This window comes from Ruditapes philippinarum, unplaced genomic scaffold (genome assembly GCF_026571515.1).
Source record: "Ruditapes philippinarum isolate M1 unplaced genomic scaffold, ASM2657151v2 ctg105_1_1_1_1, whole genome shotgun sequence".
Taxonomy (NCBI): domain Eukaryota; kingdom Metazoa; phylum Mollusca; class Bivalvia; order Venerida; family Veneridae; genus Ruditapes; species Ruditapes philippinarum.
In genome coordinates, this window is record NW_026866838.1 from 155452 (window position 1) to 182626 (window position 27175).

The 27175-nt window shown below is 31.1% G+C and overlaps 2 protein-coding genes across 3 annotated transcripts; both read right to left on the reverse strand.

Annotated features, from left to right (window-relative positions):
* Nucleotides 1–677: 677 nt before the first annotated feature.
* On the reverse strand, nt 678–3415 carry LOC132733894 (uncharacterized). Its single transcript, XM_060720623.1, has 3 exons — nt 2924–3415; nt 990–1146; nt 678–843 (listed from the first exon to the last, which is right to left on the reverse strand). The coding sequence occupies exons 1-3, from the start codon at nt 3213–3215 to the stop codon at nt 678–680; spliced, it is 615 nt and encodes a 204-aa protein (XP_060576606.1). The 5' UTR covers nt 3216–3415.
* Nucleotides 3416–3563: 148 nt separating this feature from the next.
* On the reverse strand, nt 3564–27175 carry LOC132733889 (neurotrypsin-like). 2 transcript variants are annotated; one of them, XM_060720615.1, is made up of 7 exons: nt 27040–27175; nt 10546–10649; nt 9976–10126; nt 9213–9409; nt 5018–5153; nt 4413–4567; nt 3564–3892 (listed from the first exon to the last, which is right to left on the reverse strand). In XM_060720615.1, the coding sequence occupies exons 2-7, from the start codon at nt 10610–10612 to the stop codon at nt 3696–3698; spliced, it is 903 nt and encodes a 300-aa protein (XP_060576598.1). In that variant the 5' UTR covers nt 10613–10649; nt 27040–27175; the 3' UTR covers nt 3564–3695. The 2 variants fall into 2 exon arrangements, with proteins under 2 accessions (XP_060576598.1, XP_060576599.1); XM_060720616.1 differs by having other exon boundaries at nt 10546–10623; nt 27040–27161.

Sequence of the window (27175 nt, forward strand, 5' to 3'; positions counted from 1 at the left end):
GTATTTGTTTATATGTTTATGTATGTATGTACGCCATTATTGTTTATGGCAAAAAACATTATGTTTGTGCTTTAATAAAAACTTGAAAATCTTGAAATCTTGTTTACAGCAGAATATGTACCAGACAGCCTAGACAGTATTGATCTACACTGTGTATAGACGGCGTTATAGACGGGATAGAAAGTGCAAACTCATATGAAATGACAAAGTGTTTCTCTCTGACAAGACAACAATTTAGTTTCGGGAAAATTTCAAATACAAATGATATTGAATTTTCAAATATCATAGTAAATCATATGTCACAAATTTAGTAATACACATTTAAAGATGGTTTTAAATCATAAATATGATGATCAAATTAAGATTTTTCAATATTGTAGGTTCCAAAAGGCATTATTTATAGAAATATTACTGAATTTAAAATTTCATGTAAATAAAGGAAGGTAATTAGAAATTGATGTTCAATAAATTTTTTTTGTCAAATTTTCATATAAGAAATGAATGCATATATTTTAATGATTACATATAATATGCACAAATATTTGCAGTACATTTTTTACATATTCTTTGATGTTAGCATAATATATACACACACATTATATATATATATAATTTTACCTAATGTGGTTAACCACTTTAATCTCAACATACAGGATCTTTAAAATTACTCTACCTAATCAAACTTGTTGAGAGAACATACCTTTGCACTTAACAGTAAGTTTAGGATATCTAAATCCATCCGTTGTAAAAATACAATCCGTAAAACTATAGCAAACAAAATTCGTCCTCCAGGTATGCTTTAAATAATCCGTAACAAAAGAATCCAATATTTTGGAATCATCCCTGTATAATATATAATAATACAGATTAAAGTAAAGTGACATACAGAATAGCTAAATACTATAAATTTACACGTTTGTTCAATGTGTTTATTAGATCTGCTGATTAACAATTCATTAATGCTATATTATCTTCATGTAAATACTTACACATATCCTAGGAATTGACAAACACCAGTTTCAAATTCAGACGTATCTATATGGTCTGGCATCAAAATTGATCCCCAACGACCACCAATTTGTAGCTCTACAACGCCTTCGTTTGAATTTAGTCCATTAACTAATCGCATTGATGTGATATTAAAATCTAAGAAATAATAAAACGGTTAAATGTGATTGACGTTTACTACGGATAATTACATTTTTTCGACAACATAAACAATAAAACATATCTTAGTACTTTGACCCCCCCGCCCACAAAAACTAAAAAAGAACAAACAATTACGCTAGAATATTATAAATTTAAAATGGATAAATGTGATCAGTGTTACAAATTTTCTAATATTTATTTACATGCCGTGTTTTTAACGTATAAATTTTATTATTAGCTTTCCTATATATCATGTATATCAAAACAATTGTAACATTTGTGTGTATATTTCATTAATTTTGAGTATAAACAATCGTTTTGCTTTTGTGGATTGTTAGCTGAATGTTATTATTTGTTTGATAACAATAATAAAATTGAAAACATTTTTCATAAAGATGATATCATAGATTGTTTAAGGTTTCTTTATTTCTGAAAAAGAGCCCTTTCTAATAACCTAGCTTTAGTTCATAAAAATGTTCATAAAAATGTCCATAACTCGTTAACCATACGGTAAACTTTGTTGTCTGTATGTTTGCATACATGTGTCCATCAAGGCATATAAGAAACCGATGTTTTAAATTTTACAGTTCCTTATAGTGCCCAATAGAGGGATTTTTTACCTTAATCACAACATAATAAGCAAATATAATTGAAATACATTAGTTTAAAGAAATACATTCTGGTCATTATCAAATAAAAACGAAAATTGATAACATTACAGACCAATTTATTGATAAAAATACGTGATTTGGCTGTTGACAATAGCGGCGTTTTCACATCAAAGTAACGCTGTTATTGTGTAGAACAATGCTGCAGAAGTATAGCTGATATATGTACTGTTCGTTAGTTTCGTGGAATTTTATCGTAGAAATGTAAGAAATAGATCTAGACCGATTTTTTTTTTTTCACAAGACACTTTCGCATCGGACTCGTTAATTTTCATTCAAATATATAAATACATAAAAAGTTACATTCATTTAATAAACACCAAGAAACATACATTTCCGTGCGTCAATGTCATTCATAAGTCAAGTGAGCATCGCACTTTCTCAACGCAATCGCGGTTAATGCTTACACATTTCTCATATAATCTGATGTCTATACACCCATATGTTGACCGTCGTAATGCAACACTCAAAGGACAATGTCCGAATAGCGTCGGTGGCGCGGCGAAACTGATATCGATATCCATAGGAGCAAGAATGGGAGAATATGGCAAATATTCTAACACTTCAAATTCCAGACTTATGTCAAGTATGATAAATGCAGCGCGATGAGCGGGAGCATATCGTTGTGGAACACAGTATCGCGCTGATCAACCCCCGACTTTTGAACGTCATTTTTCTATTCCGAAAATGATGCTTTTTTGCACTAAAATTGTAGGAAAATGGAGCCCGGCAACAAGCAAGACATGAGTTACTATGGTTACGAGAATTTATAGAGCGTTTATAGAGAATGTTCTTTGGTCTTTACACAATGTATACGTATTACGTTAATACAGAATAACGGTAAATATAAAGAGAAAATATTAGAAAAAATATAGTAACTGCAAAATTCCTCAAATTTATCGAAAAGCCCCCGTATATGTTAGCTAACAAAAAATCAACAAGATCTGAGATATTATTTTTCATTACAATTATTTTATATTTTGTTTCATTATAATATTTATTTTTTTAGAATAGAAAATAGTTTTTCGCCTGACATATAAATTAAATTATAGAGTTTCCGGAATATCAATGAAAAAATAAATGAATTCAATTATTATTAGACTTACCAAAACAATAAAGCCAGGTTCCAATATCAGTTTCACTCCGAACGTACGGTACAAATCTAAAGCTTGAAGGTTTTTCGCACTGCATGATGTCTGCTTCCGTACCATTGCACGACAAATATCCCGACCAAGCATTTTTGTTGATATATGCCTCCCCTAATAAGTGGTTCCCCGAACTAAAACCTACATTTCTAATGTAAAATTCGTTTTCTCTGATTACACAGAATCTATTACAGTAAAAAGTGTTGGTTTTTACCTTCATGTGTTTACTAAATATAGAGCGCTTACGAAACATCGGTAGTTCTATTCAGGTGCCTGTTCGTGCCGTTCGGTCTTCCTCCACCAGTAAAGCTGGAAAGTCGCAATATGACCTAAATTGTGTCAATGTGACGTAAAACCCAAATCAAACAAACAAACAAACTAAATATAGAGAAATGTGGACATTTTTAAGTTTGTCTAAAATATGATAAACAAGATCAACAAGGAAAGGCGGCGCTCAATGAACGCAACCCCCATATGACCAAGCAACAAGAACCAGTGGCAAGGAGCCCAGGCGGACCCGTCTAACGTCTAAATTCAGAGTAAAATTAAGAAATAATTATTTAACATGCATCATTGCATCATTTTATACGATTCCCACTATAATAAGATATTGTTTGTATGAACGTTAAATAATGATAAAAAACAGGTTATAAACGGCAACATTCAACAGGCCGAAGATCTATTCATAAATGCTCATGAAATACTTAACTAAATGCTTCTATTTGTTTTGATTTCAGGAGTAACCATTCATGTTTAAATAAAATAACAAACAAACAAACCGAAAACCAAACGTTTCGCAAAGAAATTGTGCAGTTACGTCATTGAATCCATATCTAGGTTCCCAAGAACTAAGATATCCCCAAGAACCGTTGTAAAATATCTCTACAGTACCTTCATCGTTATGCTCGTTCCATGTAGTCAATCTAACAGCTGAATAAGATTAAAACTTTTAAGGTTTTTGTATTTAACTAATCTTACAGTAAATTTGTCAATGCTAAAAAATCTGATTTTTTCCATAGTGGACATTATGTTTGTGCTGTCATATAATCGATCAAACACTAGATTTAACAATCACCAATCCTGTTTTTTTTTAAAGAATATTTGAAATGTCTTGTGTACAATGTATATTGTAAATTGAAACATGTATATATATTCTGAGAAATAAAAATGTTTAACCGGGCAGTTTATATTTAAAAAAAAAGAAATGATGACGGCGGTAAACTATTTTACGGAGGTTAGTTTGCTGCTTGACACCGTTTTTCAAATATATATAAGTCATACACAAAAATAATACAAATAAATTTCTACCACAAAAAAATAAAACCATGTCCATTCACTTGAAAAATATGCTTTCATGTTTTCTACGTCAGCAAATATAAAAGCGTAATTAAAGAAATGTTTCAGCAACTGTCCAAAATTTTTTTTTTATGTTTTCGAATGTGTTACTCACCTTTGCATGTTATATAAACAGCTCTTGTACAATTCTCGATGACAGCATTAGACATTGTGCACTCATTTAGAGAGCTCTCGTTTCCCGTGCATGTTAGTGTATTGTTAAATAATGGTATTGAGCCGGGATCACCTTCGGTAAAAGCTACCAAACCGCTAATAACAATTAAATAATTGTTATAAGTTATATATCTATTTCCGTCTCTACTTGTTTTGTTTATTTCATTCTCTATACTGTATGTATGAAATAACAAATTCATCAAAATTATTAAAAAAAAAGAAAGATAAAAGGCAAACTTTTATAACATATTTGCAGGCTTGGTTTGACTAAGCCCGTTTAAGGACGCTAGTGTTAATTAAATGCAAGGTAACATTCATCATGCCCCTTTTTAAAAGGTTAAGCTGGCTGAACATGCAGATGATTATGCTATATCTATAGAACAGTGATAATGGATCAAGATTTTGCTGCATAAACAAATATTTTAACCTAAATGTTAATGTTTTTTAGTTTAAGAATGTAATTACTTGTCTTATTTTCATATGAATATGAAGTATTTCTTTACACTTGTTTACAAAAATAGAAGGTAGAACACTATATCTACTTACTTATATCGTAAATGCTTACACACCACGTCTCCTGCACTGCTGTCAAAACCTTGGTAACACATTGAATGTTCTGTGCCGGAAAACGCCGCTAGAAGCATGCCTGTATTTGGTGACAGTCCTCCCATCAGTCTGTAATCTATTTAGAGAAAAGTGGAAACAGCGAAGATCATCCATAACGACCAAGATGGAAACTTCGCTGCCTGGTTCATTATGTCAATTTATAGTTGGTATGCATGCTAATATACTCGCTACCGCAAGGATCCCTAAGCTCCAAATGAATAAAATTCTAAACATTAAAATACAAATTTGTGTAAATTAGAGCAGATATGTCCATACGTTCCAAAGTTAGAACATAATGCGTGTTTACTTAAAAAAAGCAAGAACATTGATTAATTAAGTGCTTCATATTTATGTTGGGATATTGAAATTCAATAATGTCAAAATTGATTTAAAGAATATTATCTCGAACACAAATATTATCTCTTGGTGATTGACCTACAAAGATCAGAATGATAACATCTCTGATTAATAAATATTCTTAACATGATATTAGAATCACAGATAAACAACGAAATTTCTCTAAGGTGTAGATACGGATTAATAGAAGTCAACAATGCATTGAAAATGATATCATCCATCTTAGATATAGATTCAGACATAAGCATTCTTGAATCATAGAACAAAGGCAGAAATTGGTTGAAATAATTAGAAACAAAAGGGGAGTCGTAGTTAAGATATTTAAGCTTCCAAAAATGTCCCCTGAGTGCAATATAATGAAGACCGGATACATCAACTAATTATAAAGATTATAAAAAGAAAAGATCATTATATCTATTCTATTATACAGATAGATAAACTCTCAAACCACCTGCTGGACCGGGTTGTTCAAAACATTGATTAAGGTAGAACATCCCTAATGGGCACTATAAGGAACTGTAAAATTGACAACATAGGACAGTTATATGCCTTAAATGTCACCCGTATGCAAAATTTAAACAAAATTTACCGTGCTGTTTATGAGTAATGAACATTTTTAAACTAAAACTTTGCCATTAGAAGGGATTTTTTTCAGAAATGAGGAAACTCTAGATAATCTATAATGTCATCATTATAAAAAAATGTTTTCCTATTGCTAATTGTTAGGAAACAAATAATGACGAAATGTTTTAATATGTATAAAATGTAACCCTACCCCACCCACTTTAAACACTAATTTGACCATTTCCTTATGTAAAAAGCCTTATTCATAAATTATCCCTAAAATTTTCCACAATGAGGGGTGTTTTCAAAGTTGCCTAAAGTTTTTTTTAAATGTATCTGTTGGTCTAAAATATAAATATGAAATACTTTTACCGTGCATTTTTTATTTTATTTAACTTTGAAAATATCTGGTATCATATTTGCCATTAAATTTGGCATTATTTAGCAAATAAATACCTACAGTAATTATATAATTAAAATGAAACGCTTTTTTCTTCCATTAGGGATCTATGAGATTCATGAAAAATGTTAAAAAAGAAACAAAAAAGAAAGAAAAAAGTTGCCCCTTGGGTTTAAACCCACGACCCTCAGTTTCAATACACTTGACAGTGATTGTAGCCTATTTGAATACTCTTCAAAGTGGAGGTAGTGCATTAGAGGTAGACAACTTAGGGGGCAGGGGACCTAAAAATGGAAAATTTTGTATTTCAGTGTGACCAGAAACACAATTCCAAATATTTCAAAATCTGTTTCACAGGCAGATAACCAGTTGCACAGCATTATTCAATGATAAATGACATACATTGAAGAAAATAATAGTTTGCATGCATTGCTCCTTCAAAAAATGACTGACGGCAATTTATATTTACCCCCACCCAGCCAAAATCACACCTAAAATATACCAATATAGGCAATCTTCATGAAGATGCAGCATACTCCAGAATCCGCCCGATTCCTTAAAAAATATCAGTAACACGCAGTGCAAGCTATGGCATTTTCAGAAATGATAAATAAAGTGTCTGTCATACGTTTAGATTTTTCACAAAATTTATCTGAAATTTCTTACTTGTTTGGCGCCAACTGTCAAAGCTTGATTTTTAACTTTTTCACCTCCATTCGGAGAGTCAGAAATACATACAAAGCTACCAAAATGCTTAGTTTCGGGTAAAAACCCAAAAATATATCTCATTTCCTACACACAAACAAGAAAGAATTACAATGACTGAGAAATATCAGAAGTTATCAGTACCTTTAAAACACCATGTCTGAGTTATTAAAAAATTTGACCGGGGCCATCATTCGAATATGTCCCCTGCCCCCTTATCCACTAACTAGCGACCAGCTGGTCAGGGTATTGCATTGTAACATAGCCAGCGATTGGCTGAAAAAAACCGTATGAGTCAATTTATATGAGGTGATTGGATGAAAGTAGGGTATTTTTAAGTAAAAAATACTAATTTAAAAATCAGCAGAAAATTTCAATGAAATCGGGGTAATCCTCTTTGAAGTCATTTTGCGAAAAATTTGGTTGGCTACCCCTATATAACAGGAACATTTTTATGTGTCAGGCATTTCATTCTGCTAGAAAAATTTGCTCTTTAGCATGAAAATTAATTTTAAGGTAGGATTAGGGACCATTTCTTATAATGTAAGTCTATGGAAATATCAATGTGAGTGTCTGACCAGCTATCCATTGGATAAAAACATAACCAGAGGATTGCGTATTTATTAACTGGTAAAATGCAACAATGAAACATGGCCGGTTAGCGATTCTTAATATAAATTGGCCGATTTATTGTTTAAGAATCAGGAAGTTTCAAAATAATTAATTTTTCATGTTTCATGCTTTCAAATTTTTGGAATTAAACAAAAGAGAGATTATATTCAAAATAAATATAAGTACTGACACTTATGTTGTAGACTTTCTTTTTCTTTTAACTTATGTTTCATAGACTGAAATCTTTATACCACACTGAAACAGTGTTTGAATTTATTTCACCCTTTGTATTATGTTTTTTACTACTAAGTATCTGTTATAACTATTTGTCATAACAATTACTTAGTAATATTAGAAAATAGAACTAAACACAAGAAACGTTTAACAGTTTAATATGATGCCTAACTTTCATGATTTATTAACAAACATCAATTTTACTATGCTCAATATAAAACTCTTTTTTTTATTTTTAAATGTAACCACAGAAACTAAATAATTTTAAATATCCAAAATATAGCACTTTAATTTTAATCCAAAAGTAGTTTCAAGAAGACCTTACACACTAAGAACCTAAAGAATTTTCTGACTTGTATGCTAAATCATCTAACCTTATATACTAATAAAAGGCGGGAAAATAAACAAGAAAAGCATATAAAGCATGCGGCGGGAAAAATAGAAATGAGTTTACAATGAAATAATACATTTTAAGGAGTTTTCTTATTACTTTAACAAAATCAGGAGCATATTCAAATGTAAAGTAGTTCAATTTAACTTTGCTATAAAAGATTATGAAATTGCAAATTATCAAATAAATCAAAACATGTATAACTTTTTAACTATAAGTTTGCGACGACTTATATGTTTCATTGTCAAAGAAAGTTATGCCTGTAGAAATGAATTTTCGGAGAAACAACAAGAAATTCAATTGAAAAAGGGTACCAAAAAGAAATGTTTCAATTTAATCATATGCATTTCATAGGAATTTTCTAGTTTAGAAACAATAAACATATTTGTAAGAAAAAACTAATGTCAAAACAGTTTTTATGAGTTTTACTTTTATAATGATGATGGCTAACCAATGGTTAAGGGCATTTTTCGATGGCCATAGACTGGTTAAAGTTAACCACTGGATAACGCATTTTATCCGTAAGATAACTTTTAAGCAACAGATTTATCCAAAAGACAAATTTTAGCCAGTGGATAATGTTTTTATCCGTTGGTTATCACTTATCAATGTTGAACAACCCGGTCCAGATAGCATACTAAACTTACTTTTTAACTCGTATGCGAGGAACGTTGCGAAATGAAAAACATCCTTTAACCAGCGTAGAGGAATATAGTGCAATTCTTTTTCATTTAAAAATTGGGGACAATCGTTCTTTCAAACTTCAATCCGAAAGCAGATACTGTTTTGCCATATAAATAATTTCATTGCACAGACAACAACACGACAAATACTAGTACGCAGACCAATTTAGTAAAATTGTATTTACTTACCTACACAATATAGCTTGCTGCCATAATCTTGAAGCGATGTACCTTCATCTTTTATAAATTGGGTACGTCTAAAGTCGTCAGTTTTGACACATTCATCAATACTTTGTTCATTTCCATTGCATTCTAATTTTTGCAACCAAAAATGACTGAACGTGTTTCCGTATTGGTAAATATTGCGGGCACCATATCCAAACATACTACATATTATAAATTTAAAAAAAAAACACACAAAAAAAAGCATTAGCCATGTAAGTATATATTTTTGTTTTTGTTTCCAGGTAGTTTCTTTTTCCTTATCATCTTAAAGAAGTGATTTTAACCAAATTGGTCTTTCTAATAAGTATTTGTCTCTACAACATTATACGTACACGATCATTTAAACAAATATTCGTCTTTTTTGTCTTTATAAATTATCTCGCTTTAATGAATTTTTCGCCGACAATATTTCTAAACCTTAAAGTTGGGAGGAAAGGGGACTTAACCACAACAAACAAATAATATTAAAGGTGGTTTTGTTAAAATTGTTATGTTTAAATTCCTAAAACATTGTCAGAAGAAAAGATAATGTGAGATTTTATAACATTTTCGGTTGATCACCTACCTACATGTTATATTCAACGTTACATGTAGAAAAACGATGTTGCCGAAAATGCCTACTCGTAAATATAACTGCTGTGTTTATATATTAAAGGAAGTTTGAATAATGTATATAATATTTACGTATTGCTTCAAATCAATAGTTGTGCAGATTACAACAACATACCTTAACTTGAATTTTCTACATAAAAGTGAAGCTGTGTCGTCAGAAAATCGAAATTCTGGGTTTCCTATTAATCCCCACGAACCATCGTAAAATATTTCTACAAAACCCTCTGGGTCTTGTGAAGTGGGTTTCGACAGTCGAAATTCATAGCCTAAATTATAAAATCAGCTTAAATAGATGTCTTTAACGATTGATATCGTTAATATTTAAGTTCAAATAATTAGATATGTAACCCGCTGATTCTTATACATTGTTGAGTACAAAATTGAATATTCATTGTTGAGTACAATATTGAATATTCATTGTTGAGTACAATATTGAAATCAATTAAACGATAACAAAGCAGTAAATTTTTTAACAGAACTTTGTTACTTTGGACTCAAAGCTGTTTGGCGTACAATATAGATTTGATGTGGCTTATCTGACTCTGGAAATGAAAAAGAAGCTGAACTATGATTGGATCTAATAATGCTTTCTACTGGAACATCACATGGTGTAAATACTGGAACATCACATGGTGTAAATACTGGAAGTTTATTGGTTACATTCTATGAGATAAAAAAAAAATACCTTCTACAGATTCAGCATGCAAAAGTAAAAATGCCACAAGAAACATCATTTTCATGATTTCCGCCATCTTATCTAGATCTGAGGAAAAGTCATCTAATCTAGATCTGAGGAAAAGGAGATTAAAAATATAATTTTAGTTCAGTATTTAAACAAGTATATATGTGAATGAAATCTTAAACAGTAAGGAAAATATTACATCATACTAATATACAATCGTCATATAGTAATATTTGCATCGATAAAGTTTAGCTTGATATGATGTTTATGAAACGTTCTCTTAAATCATTATAAAGTGTTCAAAAGAAAAAGAAATGGTATGTAGTTATAGAAAGATAACAACAACAATAGAGTTATTATTGAGTAATGTTTCCTAGTAAGAAATATACATTTAACGCGAAGCCGTGTATGTAGAACTTGCAGTTTCCTAGTCCTAATGTATGAATAAGTTTTAATTACACTTTGAGTTTGCATTTGAAAGATGATAGTCAAGCACACTCTCTTTGTGTTTGATGATTGTTTGAATTGGACCCTTTAATCGAGAGCAACAAACGTTTGTGTAACGTCATAGCTATTTAGTCTGAGAGCAGACATGCTAAGTGACTTTAGGTCCATGTTCAGATATAGTTATTGGGACATTATGCAGACATATTGAGGGCTATGGTGACAATATGCAGACCAACAGTTTGCCTTTGGCTATTGTGCCCATATGTAGACATACATTTACGGAGGGCTATTGTGTCCATAATGTAGACATACATTTACTGAGGGCTATTGTGTCCATATGTAGACATACATTTACTGAGTGCTATTGTGTCCATAATGTAGACATACATTTACTGAGTGCTATTGTCTCTATATGTAGACAAATTGAGAGCTGTTGTGCCCATATGTAGACATACATTTACTGAGGGCTATTGTGTCCATAATGTAGACATACATTTACTGAGTGCTATTGTCTCTATATGTAGACAAATTGAGAGCTGTTGTGTCCATAATGTAGACATACATTTACTGAGTGCTATTGTGTCCATAATGTAGACATACATTTACTGAAGGCTATTGTGTCCATAATGTAGATAACATTTACTGAGGGTTATTGTGTCCATATGTAGACAAAGTGAGAGATATGGTGTCCATATGTAGACATACAGAAAAAACATACTAGGTTCTGTTTGACGTGTATGCAGATATACTGAGATTTGGTCTGCAATCAAAAATACTCTTGAGAGCTGTTTGGTTTGCATGGAAACAGTTGTTGTTTTTTTATCTGTATGCAAACTTACTTTAGACTAATAACAATGATCTATCACATATATCAGACTACTTGAGAAGCCCATATTCAAATATACTGAGTGGTAACTGCTAAAAGTTGTCTTATCAAAAACTACCCTGACTATATGATAAAAAATATTGCTTATTTATACGTTTAAAATGCAAATGCTTGTATTGATATAAAACTGCCAAATTTATTAAAATGTATGAAGTGCCTAATTTATACAAAATAGATTGATATTTTGTAGGCAAAAATAAGCATAGATCATAATGCGAACGCCTATATAGCGTCAGATTCATTATATATCAAAAGAAAATGTGTTTCTTGCTCACTCAAGTGATCATTTGATGTTTAATAAAACAGATGACTTTATTGTACAAGGCAACTGTTTAATGCAAAAAAGAATATATCTTTAAAACTAATGATAACATACAAACATTTGGTACATCTGTGTAACAGTTTCATGATAACCGTTTATATATATGGCCATATAACCTGTCAACAATCTTTATAACGAATTTATAATACAGCAAACATCATTTTTTAGACAAAAAAATAAAGATTTCTTCATGAAACGACAACAGCCGTGTATATAAAACTATATAAACGTCACGACTATCCAATGAAAAGCGACGTTACAAACGTGCAGTATTATAAATAAACACTTAATTTGTTACCAAAATAACATTCGAAAAAAAGTTTAAATGATTACAACAGCGAATTAGGATTATTTTTTGTTAATATTTTACCTACCGTCAGGACACCGACTAGAACCTGACGTTAGTACGACATCAAAAAGAAACGTCTAATAGACATCGGTTTTTGGACGTCAGATTTACGTCGTATTTTGGTCGCCGATGTCGTGACCAAAATCTAACGTTAATCCGACGTTATTTTAACGTCATGTGTTTGCTGGGAATGCATCATGGCATCCTGTTTTCCTTGTGTTATGCCACTTATTTAAATTTGAACACGCTACAGGACATATAACCTATATGTTACCTTGATTTTTAGTTATTTTGATCTTACTATCAAACAATTTGATCCCCTGATTGACATAACTATGAACGTTCTGTATATAATCTTTTTTTTATTTCATGCTTTCCAGTGTTTTATTACTGCACTTTTCGTCTTGAATTGTCAAATTCAAAAGTTCACGATAATTTCAATCAAACAAAAGTCAAATCTTCAATCAAACACAAGCTACACAAACATGCGTCTTATTTTTTAAACGAAACAATTTGTTCACTTGTTAAATAATAATCCGGCAAAATAAAGCAAACATTTACAAGTTCTCAAAGAAAATCGTCAAGTCTGTTTGTTATGTTTACATGTATAGTATGACGTGAACATTGATGATGTCATTTGCAATATAAATTATGACGTCACTCATTTAGTTGGTGTTAAAACTATTCGCTGTCTAATTTATTCGTAATTGAAATCGAAATAATAAATAAATAAATATCGCATCTTGATTCAAGACTTGTAAAGGTATGAGACTACATTGTAAAATTCACATGTTGATGAAAATGAGAATATAAGCAATTGAAAAAAGTCCGTTAAAAATGGGCGTGGCTTATTTTTGATATCAATACCATATTGACGGAGTCGCAAAATCGGCACGGGTGTGTGATAAATCATGTTTAAAAACGTAACAAAGTTAGAGGAATTTAACAGAACTATATTTCAAAATTGATGATGTGACGTCATAATGTGATGACGTCAAAAAAGGAGAACGCGCGACGTTACGCGGCAAATTCAGTAAAGAATAGATAAAATCACTTAAAAAGCATGAAATAAAAAGAAAATTGATTTGTTTTACATATAAGATTGAAATATATTTCATTCATGAACACCAGAATGACTACGCCACTCGTGAAAATATTGCATCTGGTGTCTACTCAGTGAAATTATATTTCAATCTTACATGCAAAACAAACAAATATCCTCTATATAATAGCATGCAAATATATAATAAAAACAATGTAGAATTAAAATACTTATAACATATTTCGTCATATTCACTTACGATATTTAAGAACTCGCTTTAGTGAACGCTCATCAATTAACAGATATAGTGGCAATTATCCAAGATTTTATTAAACATGATTGATTTCGGATTGCTTATAAATGGATACTTTGACAAGCTACATGTTTCTTTACATCTGTGGTACAATATTCTGCCGACACTCATATAGATGGAACAGAAAACAAAAGCGCATCATATCAAAATCATCAAAAATGCTTTGTGTGTCGATGGTGAACAAAATGTTTACATGTTACGTATAGCAAGTGTGTAAGATGTGATGTCTGAAGGAAACGTCTCAAAAGTAAACCAATTAAAAGAGGTAACTAAACAAATTCCTCGCATATACAGGAAGGTTAAAAGAATCTTTACGTTCAAATTCCTGAAGCTATATCAACAATATTCTGCTCCTAAAGTTCATCTTAAAAAATGTTTGGTACAGTGTAACTGCAAAAACAACAACAACAACAACACTTAAATTCAGGGACCTTATCATAACCCATAAAAATGTCATATCTATTATATATAGCATTAGCTTCATGTTGGGTTATTCATGATTCAATGTAGACATTGGAATTATATCAAAATAGCGGCGAGAGCGCCTGACTTGACAACTAGATAACGTGACGCAATTAATAAGCAGTGATTGTATACTAAAAACACCTTAATAGCACATGGGCGGGGAATCAAAACTGTGTCGTATCCTACAAAATGTAAACAAACGCCGCCATCTTAGAAAAAAGGTATGTTTTGTTTATAATTCTTTTTGTTGAAAATGAATGAAAACCAAATATATGTATTAACACGCTCCACTATTTTCCGCTTCGTTCTGTTAATGTTGCTTGCACAACTATTTTGTATAACAAAAGTTTTAGCGAACTTGCAACTCGAAGCAGAGCAGAATTTTTATGAAATTTTGTGGATGTGACGCAGTTCATATTGCTTTATACATCCTTTTTCCCCAAACAAAAAAATACATCAACAAATTATATCAAAATTGTGAATAAATCTGAAATAAAATATGTTTTCCTGATTTGTTAATACAATGAAATTTTGTTCATGATTCATTAAATGAATCATAGATAAATTGTGCTTTTACTAGAAAGTAAAGACCTCATTTATTATAGATTAATTACAAAAGTCAGATTTATTAACCATTGATTACAAACATGAAATATATTCAATACAATTTATTGCAAATTCATTACACTTGTACTGGAATATATATGCATGTATAATTTATTCATGATTTATTGGAAATCGAACTTTTCCCGACTGCATTTAATACCATTTATTACAAATTCATTACACTTTAAAGTTCTGAGATATTCACAAGTTGTTCATAATTCATTAAAACAGAGATTTTCCAGGATTAATTCAATACAATTCATAACATATTCATTGTACTTCAGATGTTCATAATTTGCTTATAGCAGAAATTTTCATTGATGTATGTACTTTTGTTTTACTGTTCATAACAACTAAACCCCCTCTCAACGCTCTATACAAATCATTTTTTTTTAAATTTTCCTTTACTCATTACCGTACTTGTTTTTAATCAGTCACTGGAAAAAATATATGTTTTTTTTTCAACCTTTTTTTCAAGTCTCTTATTTTAAACATCAACATATTATTAATTCCATGCGTAGCGCTAGATTTAATTTTGAGTGACCAAGATCAGTTTTTGTCTTTCTTATTGTTAATACGCAACATGCTATATAATTAATCTGAAAAACATATCCATACCCACGGCTTTTTTATGATTAGACCTATCCTTATCAGTAAAAAAAAACCTGTCGAATGGATTAACGTATATGCGTAAAAAGGTAAAATGTCGTAAAAAAGAGACTTAAAGGGAAAGACAAGGTTAGAATAAAAACTTGATTTCAGAAAAAGAATACTATAAATAATAAATCTGCAATTTTTCTGCCGCCAAATAATAATATTAAACGAATGATAACAAAATTTAAATCGCTAAATCACCGATTTCTAAAAATCAGTAGGCGCGGCCATGTTTGTGTATTGCCCGTAACAAAACAGGTGCGCGTGATGTCATTTCCCCACATCTTTAGATTTATGATAAATCTAGTTGAATCGTAGCGAAATATTAATATAATTAAGTATTGACCAGACAATTTAATTTTCACAGGAGGTGTAGAGGAGATTTTTTTATGGTTCAAAATACGTAACAATATCAAAAAAAATAATAAAGAAACAAATAAAAAATCAACGTGTACCGGTCGCACCACGTACTTCAGGCCAGTGATGCCCGTTACTCCAAACAATGCTATGTTCATTAAAGTCTCATCTTAATGTAATTAAACAATATTTCACAGACTTAATAAATGCACATGTTATCATTTAACAAAGTTTCACAATCAAATAATGCAATTAAATAAACAAACGCACCAACGAATAATTGCCTGTTAATTATTGAACGGCGATAATTATCATTATTATAAAAATCCTACTAAAACGTGTTCTTAATAGTACATGTAATTAATTTTTGCAGTTTGATTCTGACTTTCAAATTAAAAGGTGTGAAAATATGTTATAATTGATGTACACATTTCAAAAATATAAGCAACTCTTTTGAAAAGTAAATTGTTAACATGTCTGTCAACGTATGATGCTGCGTGGTATTTATTTACATCGTAATCGTAGCCTAATATTAACTGCAGGCAAAACATTTTTATTGGCTGCTCAAAAATCTAATTTGCATAATTTATTCACACAATTGCTGGTTCTTACTACTTATGTCTAATACTGTGCATTATCCATTTTAATTGTTCCTAATTTGCACCAAATGTTCCTGTCACACTGTGTACTGACGATTTTTATTGCTCCTTGTATGCCTCTGTGCCGACAGACCTTTTGATCATGCACAATGTTGCCCTGATTGGTTAATCACCCTTGTCAAATATTCTAATGACGAAATAGACATCTATTTTTTTACGCTTCATCAGTGAACTGAATGACCTTAGGGGAAATTAAGTTCCACACCTGTCAAACTACAGCATTTCATAAAAAAGTAACACATTTTTTTTCAGTTACCAATAATCATTTTAAATATTAAGTAGATTTATGATTTTTTTGTTTTATTGGATTAGATTTACGGTAGTAGAAATGCGTATCTGTGTGGGAAAGGGATTGAGTAAGTAGATAACGTGGAAAAAAGCTATAGGGAACTGGATAAGTTAACCCGAGAATATGCGTAATTACAGGGGAATGGTCAACCTGTTGCTGTTGGTACCAGTTCTGACTGGGTGCCTTAATAACCTAACGGACAGTTTTTTTTCATACGATATTAGTCTGGCTGCCGATTTTCCTGCGCCATTCTCATTTTTAGCGTCAATGGCAGATCTCTGCATATTGGATTAAGTTGATATTTTACGCTGAAAAAAAGATACATATGACCGGCGATGTACCCTATTCGGACAGCTTGTCTAGCGAAAATTAAGTACAAAATAAAAGGATATATCGTCAATTTGAAGAAGTTTCTCATAGTACCCAAATGAAATTGATGGTTTATCTTTGAAAACTAAGCAGTCATTGCTTAAATCATGTGGTGGGATCATCAGCAAGCTTGAAAATCGGACAAATGATAATTAATGTCGCGGCGTCTTCAATTAATTAATTAAAGCAATTCAGTTCCATATGATGTTTTCATAAATAATATATAATGTACGCAATAAGATTAATAAGTTCTTCATCAAGATATATTTCAGTTGTACCAGCGTGTACACCTATACCGGAAGTGGGTGTTACACGTCACAATCTCGGTCTCGTCTGTCTCGCGAGAATGACAGAAAGCCAAAATGGCGGCGCCCATGAACTTATTTCTCAAGTAAAAAATAGTGTCTTAAAACACGAATTTCTCACTTATAGGGTTGATGTCAACAGAAAAACTGTCATGGTACCTCTTTTTAAATGATGAATATTTATATTAGACAGACATCAATCCATCCATTCCTATTCCTTTAATATTCTCGGACTTTACATCTGTTTTTGAACAGCATGGCTCCAAGCCGCGCGATTGAACGATAAGATCTTGCAGGGAACTGCAGCCTACCAAGCTTCCCCTATCAGCCGACAACGTAACAAGATTGATAGGAAACGAAATTTTGTGCCATTTCAGAAAAAAGATATCTTACCATACAAACAGTTTTCTTTCTTTTGGATATAACTAATGTCAGAAACAAAATAACTTACAACAGATTTTGTCATTGCAGCTGCAAAATTAGGAACTTTATACAATACTATAGTAGCTAGGAATAACATTTCCTTGCATTAATTCTATGCATAGCAAAAAGGCGGTTATTTTGGAAGGTGAAAACTTGTGGAGTTACACAAAAATATGGATACAAAACAATCGAGGCATCTAGACTACTGATAGACGGTAAGTTCAGAATATTCTTTTTGTTCTACACAGCGTTTTAACCTTCTATATAGATCTATATCATATGTTAGGTGACAAAGAAATAAAATTTACTGGAGGTGCAGATTAGGATAACGATTGATTCGCCCCATAACGACTCGCCCCATTTTAGTGACGATTCGTCCCACGCCCTAATGGCATCACGTCATTATTCATTTGATTTGGATTGAAAAATATTTATGATACAAGATACAAGTTTTATAATATGCACGCATGTACATGAATTTTTTATGAGGAAATCTATGTACAGCCCATTTTAAAAAACATAAATCTGCATTGTTTCACACTGAGCTCATCTGCACATTTGAATGCGATGAAACGAGATGTTCTTTTTTTATTTAAAGTAGCTTCAGAAGACTATTTTTCTTTTACTTAGTTATCTCGCAGAAAACTGAAAATAGCAGCAAAGAAAGGACAGAACGTAAAAATCAGCATCTTTGATGAGATGATAAAAAGCAGATGAACGGGAGATAATAAAATGCAGATGGACGGCTTCTTTGATCCTGAAGAGTTGGCTATTAGTTATGGGACGTTCCAAGGAAATTACATTTATCAGTCTTTGAAGCGTAAGTATAGGGCTACATGCATATATATTAATCATTTTTAATTTTTAAATATTAAGTAAATGATAAATAATAATACTTCTCATTCTGAATTTTGTCTATGTACATTTAGTAATTCAATGTCATAGCCTTTCAATTTCGTTTTAAATTCAATTGAAGCACATTGTAAAAACTGTGGGCTTGCTACAAAATATTTGTTCATTCCTCTGTTGAAAATAAAATCGAACATTCACCCGTTTGTTTTATGAACAATTATTTATCTGTCATCAGACTGTGTGAAATATACTGCTGGTTTTTTTTTCAAAAGAACATGCACAGTCCAAAGTGTTTGAGTCCTTTAGTGTATTTGATTACAATGGCTGAGTTGAAATTTGTATTCAGATTGTATTGCAAATAGAACAAAAATATATTGTTCTTTTTTGCAGAGTGATATGTCAGAAGTCTAAGTTAAAATTTTGATTCTTTATTTATAAATATGTCACTCTTTATGAGAATTTTATTTTCTATTTCAGAGCATGACATTCATTGCCTCAGTATAGACATTCAAATATTTAATGATTATAGGAATAAAAGTGTATAGGTCCAGACAGACACTGAAAAGGAAGGCAAAGATGATTTCAGACTGACATAAAGCCCTAGTTTCTAAAACTAAGAATATATTCCTAACACTAGCACGAATATTTCCAGAATTATTCCCCTTTTGGCTCATATTTGTTTCGAAAAAATTGGATTTTTTTAATTTTAGAAGGATTCATTCCAAACTTAAATTTTAAGTTTCATATCAACTCCCATATCATTATAATATGACAAACTCGTAACATATTTGTTTTTATATCTTTTAAAATTTGCCCTGCTCCAGAAGGTCATGATCGTAGCTAAATAATGAAATTCGAAATGTAGAGATATTTATAAAATGATATGAGGTCATTACCTGTTTTATTTGCAGGGATATATTTATGTAATGATCTATGCACATTATGATTTAGAGTTTTCAATGTTATGATGTGGTGGCATAGCATTTTTTCTTGTTGTTTGTTCTTTATTTATTTAGTCAGCTTTTGTTTGTAAAAAAATAAAAAAAAAACAAATAAAATTTATCAAGATATATTATTATTATTATCATCTTATTTTTCTCCGGAATTGACACAAAATCCATTAGATGAATATTCGCAATCAAGTCTGATTTGTTAATGATTCGTTAATACAATGAAGTTCGGTTTATGGAAGAGGAAAGAATACAATTTATTAGTGATTCATTAACAATTTATTTGCAATTCATTAATGAATCAATTGGTTAGCGAACCTAATTTATTGCCAATTGATTCGCCTGATTTGTTGACAAATCATTGACTAAGTCAAGAAAATGACCCAATTCATTACCCATTTGTTAACCTGATTTATTAACAATTTATAATAAGTTTGTAAATGGACCCAATTCATTACCAGTTCACTGATTTATTTACAATTTATTTATAATGCATTGGCTTATTTGGCTAGTTTTGACTGTCAGGTTAAGCAATGGGTATAGATGTAGAAGTATACCGTGCCAGAATAGGGATGTTCTTAACCAAGCTTAGGCATAGTCATTAGAGAACTTGCTATGTATTTGTATTTTGCTACAAAAGAAAGAATACATTTTCTTAATTCAGACTAGAATATTATTATATTGACTTACAAACATAAAATATTTCTGAAATAATTGTGTGTATAACTGTTCTATTTTCTTGACAATATATAAATCATGTTATTGCCTCACATGACTGTTTTGAATTTGAATTTGCATGTCATTTCCATCTATAATAAATTGTGAATAAATGGTAAATTTGTTTATCATTTATGATACTGATTCATTCCTATCTTTTTTTGTTTGGGTCCTTGAAATTATATATAGATTTTTTTCACAGTTTACCATAAACTTCAAAATATAAGTTTGCATAATTTACTAATATTTTATTAAAAAGAGATGTTTATTTTCCCCCAGAAAATATTAATTTATACGAAATGATACGACGCAGTTGAAAATAAAAAATGACACGACGTAGTTGTATTTTCGCTGCCGGCAGCATATTGGTTCAGCTATTTAATTATGCATTAAGAATGATAGTAACGCCTATTGCGATTTCTTTATCATTATGAATGCGCACATTTTACCTTGTATACAATTTTAGTCGAGAGCAAAGGTCAAAACAAAAAATTGCAGAAAATGACATCAAAGAGTATTACCACCTGTTTACACTTTAAACTTCTCTGGCACACCACTTAATGTGACTTTATGAACGAAATATCAAAGTTAAACTGATCTTAGAGAGTAAGGAAATATTTCATTTCAACAAGAAATTTAAATGTTATTCTCTTTATAATTGAATAAAATATGTGTTACCTTAAAACTTCATGCCAGTAGTTTATAAAAAAACTACTGATTTGTACAGCTAGGTTAACAAATTATGTTAAAAAAAATCAGACAGGTGTGTCCAACCGAGGCCAGGATGTTTACAAATCACTTGCACTGAACTGCTGTGAATTTGAAAACCCCCCAGGGACTTTTGATTCTTGAGTGTGGAAAACCTATCTAGCTAGTTTTAAATTGTTTAAATCAGACAGGTGTGTCCAACCGAGGCCAGGATTTTTACAAATCACTTGCACTGAACTGCTGTGAATTTGAAAACCCCCCAGGGACTTTTGATTCTTGAGTGTGGAAAACCTATCTAGCTAGTTTTAAATTGTTTAAATCAGACAGGTGTGTCCAACCGAGGCCAGGATGTTTACAAATCACTTGCACTGAACTGCTGTGAATTTGAAAACCCCCAGGGACTTTTGATTCTTGAGTGTGGAAAACCTATCTAGCTAGTTTTAAATTGTCGATGGTTCTCTGCAGGCGCAACTTTTGCCTGAAATAATACACAAAGGCGCACCTGAGGTCCTTATCCCAAGTAAAGCTAAAGTGTAGAGAATACCACAAAAAAAGCATTAATTACCTAGAACATTCAGACCACAGTTTACTAATAGCGTAGCTTTCCAAAATGAATTTTGTGAATCAAGTTCATAGACTTCTATATTATTTTTGCAAAAAATATGGATAATATTCAACATACAGGAAAAAATAGGATATTAGTTCAGATATTATGATAAATAAAGTAACATGTTTAACTGTTTGTATGTTTGTTTGTTTCATTTTACGACTTTTTCCAACAGTATTTCAGTCATATAGACCCTTTCATTTAAGCGATAGCAGTCAGGGAAGAGTTTCTTCCCTTGCCGGATGTGACGTAAATTGGGGATAAAACTAGGCAGGTCGCATAGAATGTTAGCTTATTGAAAGTTAAATGCGTAAATACTGATCGTTCAATTATGAATATAACGTAATAATTTATGCATACATAATTTCAATAGCAAGACAATAGAAAAAAATACAAAAACAAAGATAGAGATAAATTCTCGCTACGGAGTGAAACAGCGAAATTTCAAAGTGAATATATTTATTAGATCTAGATTTTCTAGATTCTAGGTTTTCTAATTCTTGAATAAAAAGCTAATAAGTAAATCAAATTTTTTATATTTTGTAAACACCCATACACACTGAAACTGCCTATTATAAAATTTAAATGGCCATTTTTGTGTTATTTTCTGTCATTTACAAACTTCTGGCGTATTTGTGACAAACATGAAAATAAGATTGCCAATGTCTTTTATGATGGTTTTTCAAGCTTTAACAGAACAATAACAGAATGCACTCTGTGACAATACTTACTGATTCTTTTTCATTATGCCGTATAAAAATATTTCAAAGAACCAGTGAAGGATATAATTTTATAAATATTCCGGAAAGAACGAAAACCATGTGGCATTGACTTTTATTATTTTAGATTCGAAACAGACGATAATAAGATAATTTTCATATTAAAAATCTATTCTTATGATTATAAAAATAAAGACCTTTTCCCAGTAACTTATTTCATAGATAAATAGATGTGTATATATAAGCGTCACTGGTAGTAACATATTAATTAACAGGGTGCATTTTTTAGAGTTATAACATTACATCAGATAACGTCACTTTTGTTAGTTGTCCAAATATTTATTGTCCGAATTTTGTTATGGATCATTCTAGGGACTTTATTGGTCATGCCTAACTGATTTGATACTCGATCCAGAGTCCTACAAACTGGCACAGACAAAAATACTGAAAATTATAATTCAGTTTATCACGAATTTCTGTGAACGTGTTTCACAACTTGTTTTTTTTTTGTGTGTGATTTTTTTAAATATTTGATAAGCAGAGTATGAATTGAAAAGTTGAAAATGTTACTTTACCAGCTTAAATTGGTGTGATATACGATTTTTTGAGAGTGCATTTTTTGCCGACACAAATAGTATACAGTCATGTACATTCAAAATAACTTTTACTTTTTATGCCGTTACATTTTTTTTTGAAATAACGTATATTTATATTGTTGTTTTTCATTGTCTTAGTAATGCTTAAATCAAAATGATTTTTGATAAACCATTATCTTGCAATTAAATATTACGCAGCCGTTTTGCGAAGCTACAGAACCTTTACATTTTTGAAACTCAAAATATCTTTTTGGTATTGTATATTAGCAGAGACATAGATATATTATCTATATCTCTAGTATAAGCAAGTTAGTACAATTTAACTGCCTGATAAAATTTTCATTATTAAGAATCTAACGAAAATTGTAATCATGATCAGTTACCCAGGAATATGATCTACTATTAAAACAAATCGTTAACCTTTTTATAGCAAACATTTTTATTCATTTCACCATTCTTTTTATGTAATATCTTATTCAATTACACAAAATTAGGCAATTTCAATCTGCCAATCTTACAAGAGAAAGGATTAAGATCTTTATATCCCTCTATTATTGTACTTATTAATCGTATCGTCATTGTCCATCGTATCCCCCGAAGACGTCATCCAAGGGCGACAAATTGATGAAAGGGTCTATAGGCGGGTAGTTTCCTAACAATCGTTCCTGGAGAACTACACCAGTACTAAACGTTCAAATTAAATGATATATTTGACATGACACAATGCATTCTAAATAATCAAAAGCATCAGAACATTGCTATAAACCGCTAATTATCTGATGTTTTTTTTTATTTAGTGCAAGTGTTTATTCGGTAAAATAGACATATATTGCCAAAATTATCTCTGTTGAAAAGACTGCCAAAAATACAACTGCGTCGGATCAGATTTTATTTTCAACTGCGTGTATCATTTCGTACAAATTAATATATTTTTTGGAAAATAAACATCTCTTTTTTAATGAAATTTTAGTAAATGATGCAAAATTTTATTTTTATATTTTATTATATAGAGTTTTTCAGGCAAAAAATAAGTATGAAAAATAACAAAGGTCAATAACTCAAAAATTATGATGGGTAGAGTTATTATTCTTCTGCACTGCACACCTCCTGAATGAGATCTATCCACCTATGAAGTTTCATGTTGATATCTCAAAGGCTTTTAGGTAATGCTAAATAATTAAGTATGAAAAATAACAAGGGCAATACTTGAAAAATAATGCAGGGTATGTTATCATTCTTGTGTGCTGCACTCCTACCCAATGAAATGTATCCACCTATGAAGTTTCAAGTTGAAACACTTTTTGAGATAAGCTCCGGACAAAAAGTATGAAAAATAACAAAGGACAATAACTAAAAAGATATGCAGGGTAGAGTTATCATTCTTGCTCACAGCATTCCTCCTTAATAAGATCTATCAACATATGAAGTTTCATGTTGACATCTCTCAGATTTTTAAGTTATGCTCCACTCAGGTGTAAAGATAAATATGAAAAATAACAAAGAGCTATAGCTTAAAAATTATGATGGGAAGAGTTATTATTCTTGTGCACTGCACACCTCCTGAGTGAGATCTATGCACTTATGAAGTTTCATAATGATATCTAATAGGCTTTTTGAGTTATGCTTTGGACAATTATTATGTTTGAAAAAAGGGCAATAACTGAAAAATTATGCACGGTAGTGTTATTATTCTTATGCAATGCACTCCTCCTGAATATCATCTATCCACCTTACAAATTTCAAATTGATACCTCAAATACTTTTTGAGATATGCTCCGGACAAAAATGTGGGACGGATGGACGGACGGAAGAGGACAGACGGACTGAGACTATTTCTTATTATTGATATGCATTAGTCTTTGTTAATTTCTAACATTTCCCCGATATATCTACCTTTAATAAAAAATCTATTTGCTCCGGACAAATAATAATAATTGGTTTTTATTTTATTTGCAATGGCTTTTGACGCTATTGTGTAGTCTACATTAATTAAACAAAACGGACTCGAAATTATATATGAAAGAGTGTCTTTGTCTACCTTTGGTTGTAAAGTAATTATACTTTGTTTTTGAAATTCCGTAAGATTTCTGTTATCATCAGAGTAGTTAAGAGACTTGATTTGTTTCAAATAAAATATGGTTAATACCAACAAGGAAAAGTGGCGTTTATTGAACGTAACCCAAACACGACCTAGCAACATAACCAGCGGCCAAGAGCACAGGAGGACCCCAAACCTAAACAAGTCATGGCACAAACCAGGTCACGGGCAGGGTTATCTTTACATAAAAGGAAATAATAGTAACCGACAAAGAAATCAAAAGCAATTGATTAATTAATAGGCCCACAAAGTAAAAGCGCACAGGGAAAGGGGATTTAAAGTACGGGAAAAAAAGGTGCAAAAACTAGGGGCAAAAGGGAAGATACTTACCGTAGACGAGGAAACAACAGCGGATACAAACAATGGTGTCACTGAAACAGTATGAAACAACAAAGACATACTTCTGAGGAACACAGAGGGGCGCCACCGTGGAACAGTCAGCTGCGTAAGTACTGCCGGGCAGTTTAAACCGGTTATTTATATAATCTTTAAATTGGCTTATTAGTTTTTTTCTGCCTTTATCTTTACAAGGTTGCAAAACAGTTTGTGTTTTTCTCTGACTTTCCATCCCTTAGCCTATCCAGCTAGCTTACGGAACGTCGGTGGTTCTACTCAGGTGCCCGTTCGTGCCTGAAATAATGCACAGAAGGGCACCTGAGGTCTTTCTCCACCAGTAAAGCTGGAACGTCGCGATATGAACTATACTGTGTCGATGTGACGTAAAACCCAAAACAAACAAAAAACAAACATCCCTTAGCAAGATACCTTTAATTCTTTTGTCAATAATATTATAAAGTTTTGCCTTCTCAGATTTAAGATTTTCCATTAAAATATTGTTATTCGTTTTTAACTCAATTTCTTTTACCAGATCCCTAATTTTAGAGTTGATTTCATGCTCATTTTTAAGATCGTTTTTCTTTCGATTTCTAGTTAATTCATTTTATTTTACCCACAATCATTTCTTGATATTCTACAAACTACAAGACATATTAATAAAAATATCGACTCCTAAGCTGTAAGTACTATTTCCGCTTAAGTAAGATTTTCCGTTCCGCTTGGAATCAGTGTTTGAATTATAAAGAATTTCTGCAATAACGGTATTGCAAATTTATGTTAGTAAAGACAACCAGGGTCTGTCAAACAGAAGACCCTGAGCCAACACTTTTACAGCTAATCCTTTAATATACATATTTGAATTGTGAGCATATTATATTGACTGTAGATTCATTCGTAAGTTTGTGTTTACAAACTAGAGTCTGTATTTTCATTTTTGCATGAATTTATAAATTAACATTTTATATGTCATGCTTAGTTGTATAAACGGCGCATAGAAATACATTAATAGACATATTATATTGAAATAACGAATACTGCTTTTCTCCTACCTAAAACAATTTACTGATTTTTTATGTTTTTTTTTTAATGTAACTTCCATTACTTCGCCAAACGGCGGCGACGTTTGCGTGACCGAAGACGTTTTAGCGCCAAAAAGTGGTTATTTTTAACTAAATTTAATTTTAAGAATGTCAAAAATTCTTACAGTGCCCTCCATGAAACTTCATCAGTTAACAATAGCACTAAAGCAAAGTTTTTCTTAAATAAATATAGATTCAATTATCAAATTTTCCGAAAAAATAAATCCATTAGAGTAGAGTAGAAAATAAAATAAATCTAAATCGCTAAAATGTTATAGATAAAAAAATATCAAAAACAAATTAAATTTTTAATACGGAAAAAGGCATTTGTGTACAAACTCATTCCTACCTTTACAGTTCGCCTAAGTCTGTCTGCCAATGAAATCGCACTTTTTGTTTAAATTTTGCTAAAGTGTTTTCCATACAGTGCTGTAACTCAACTGCATGTATTAAATTTATACGTTAAATGAGCCGATTTGATGGAC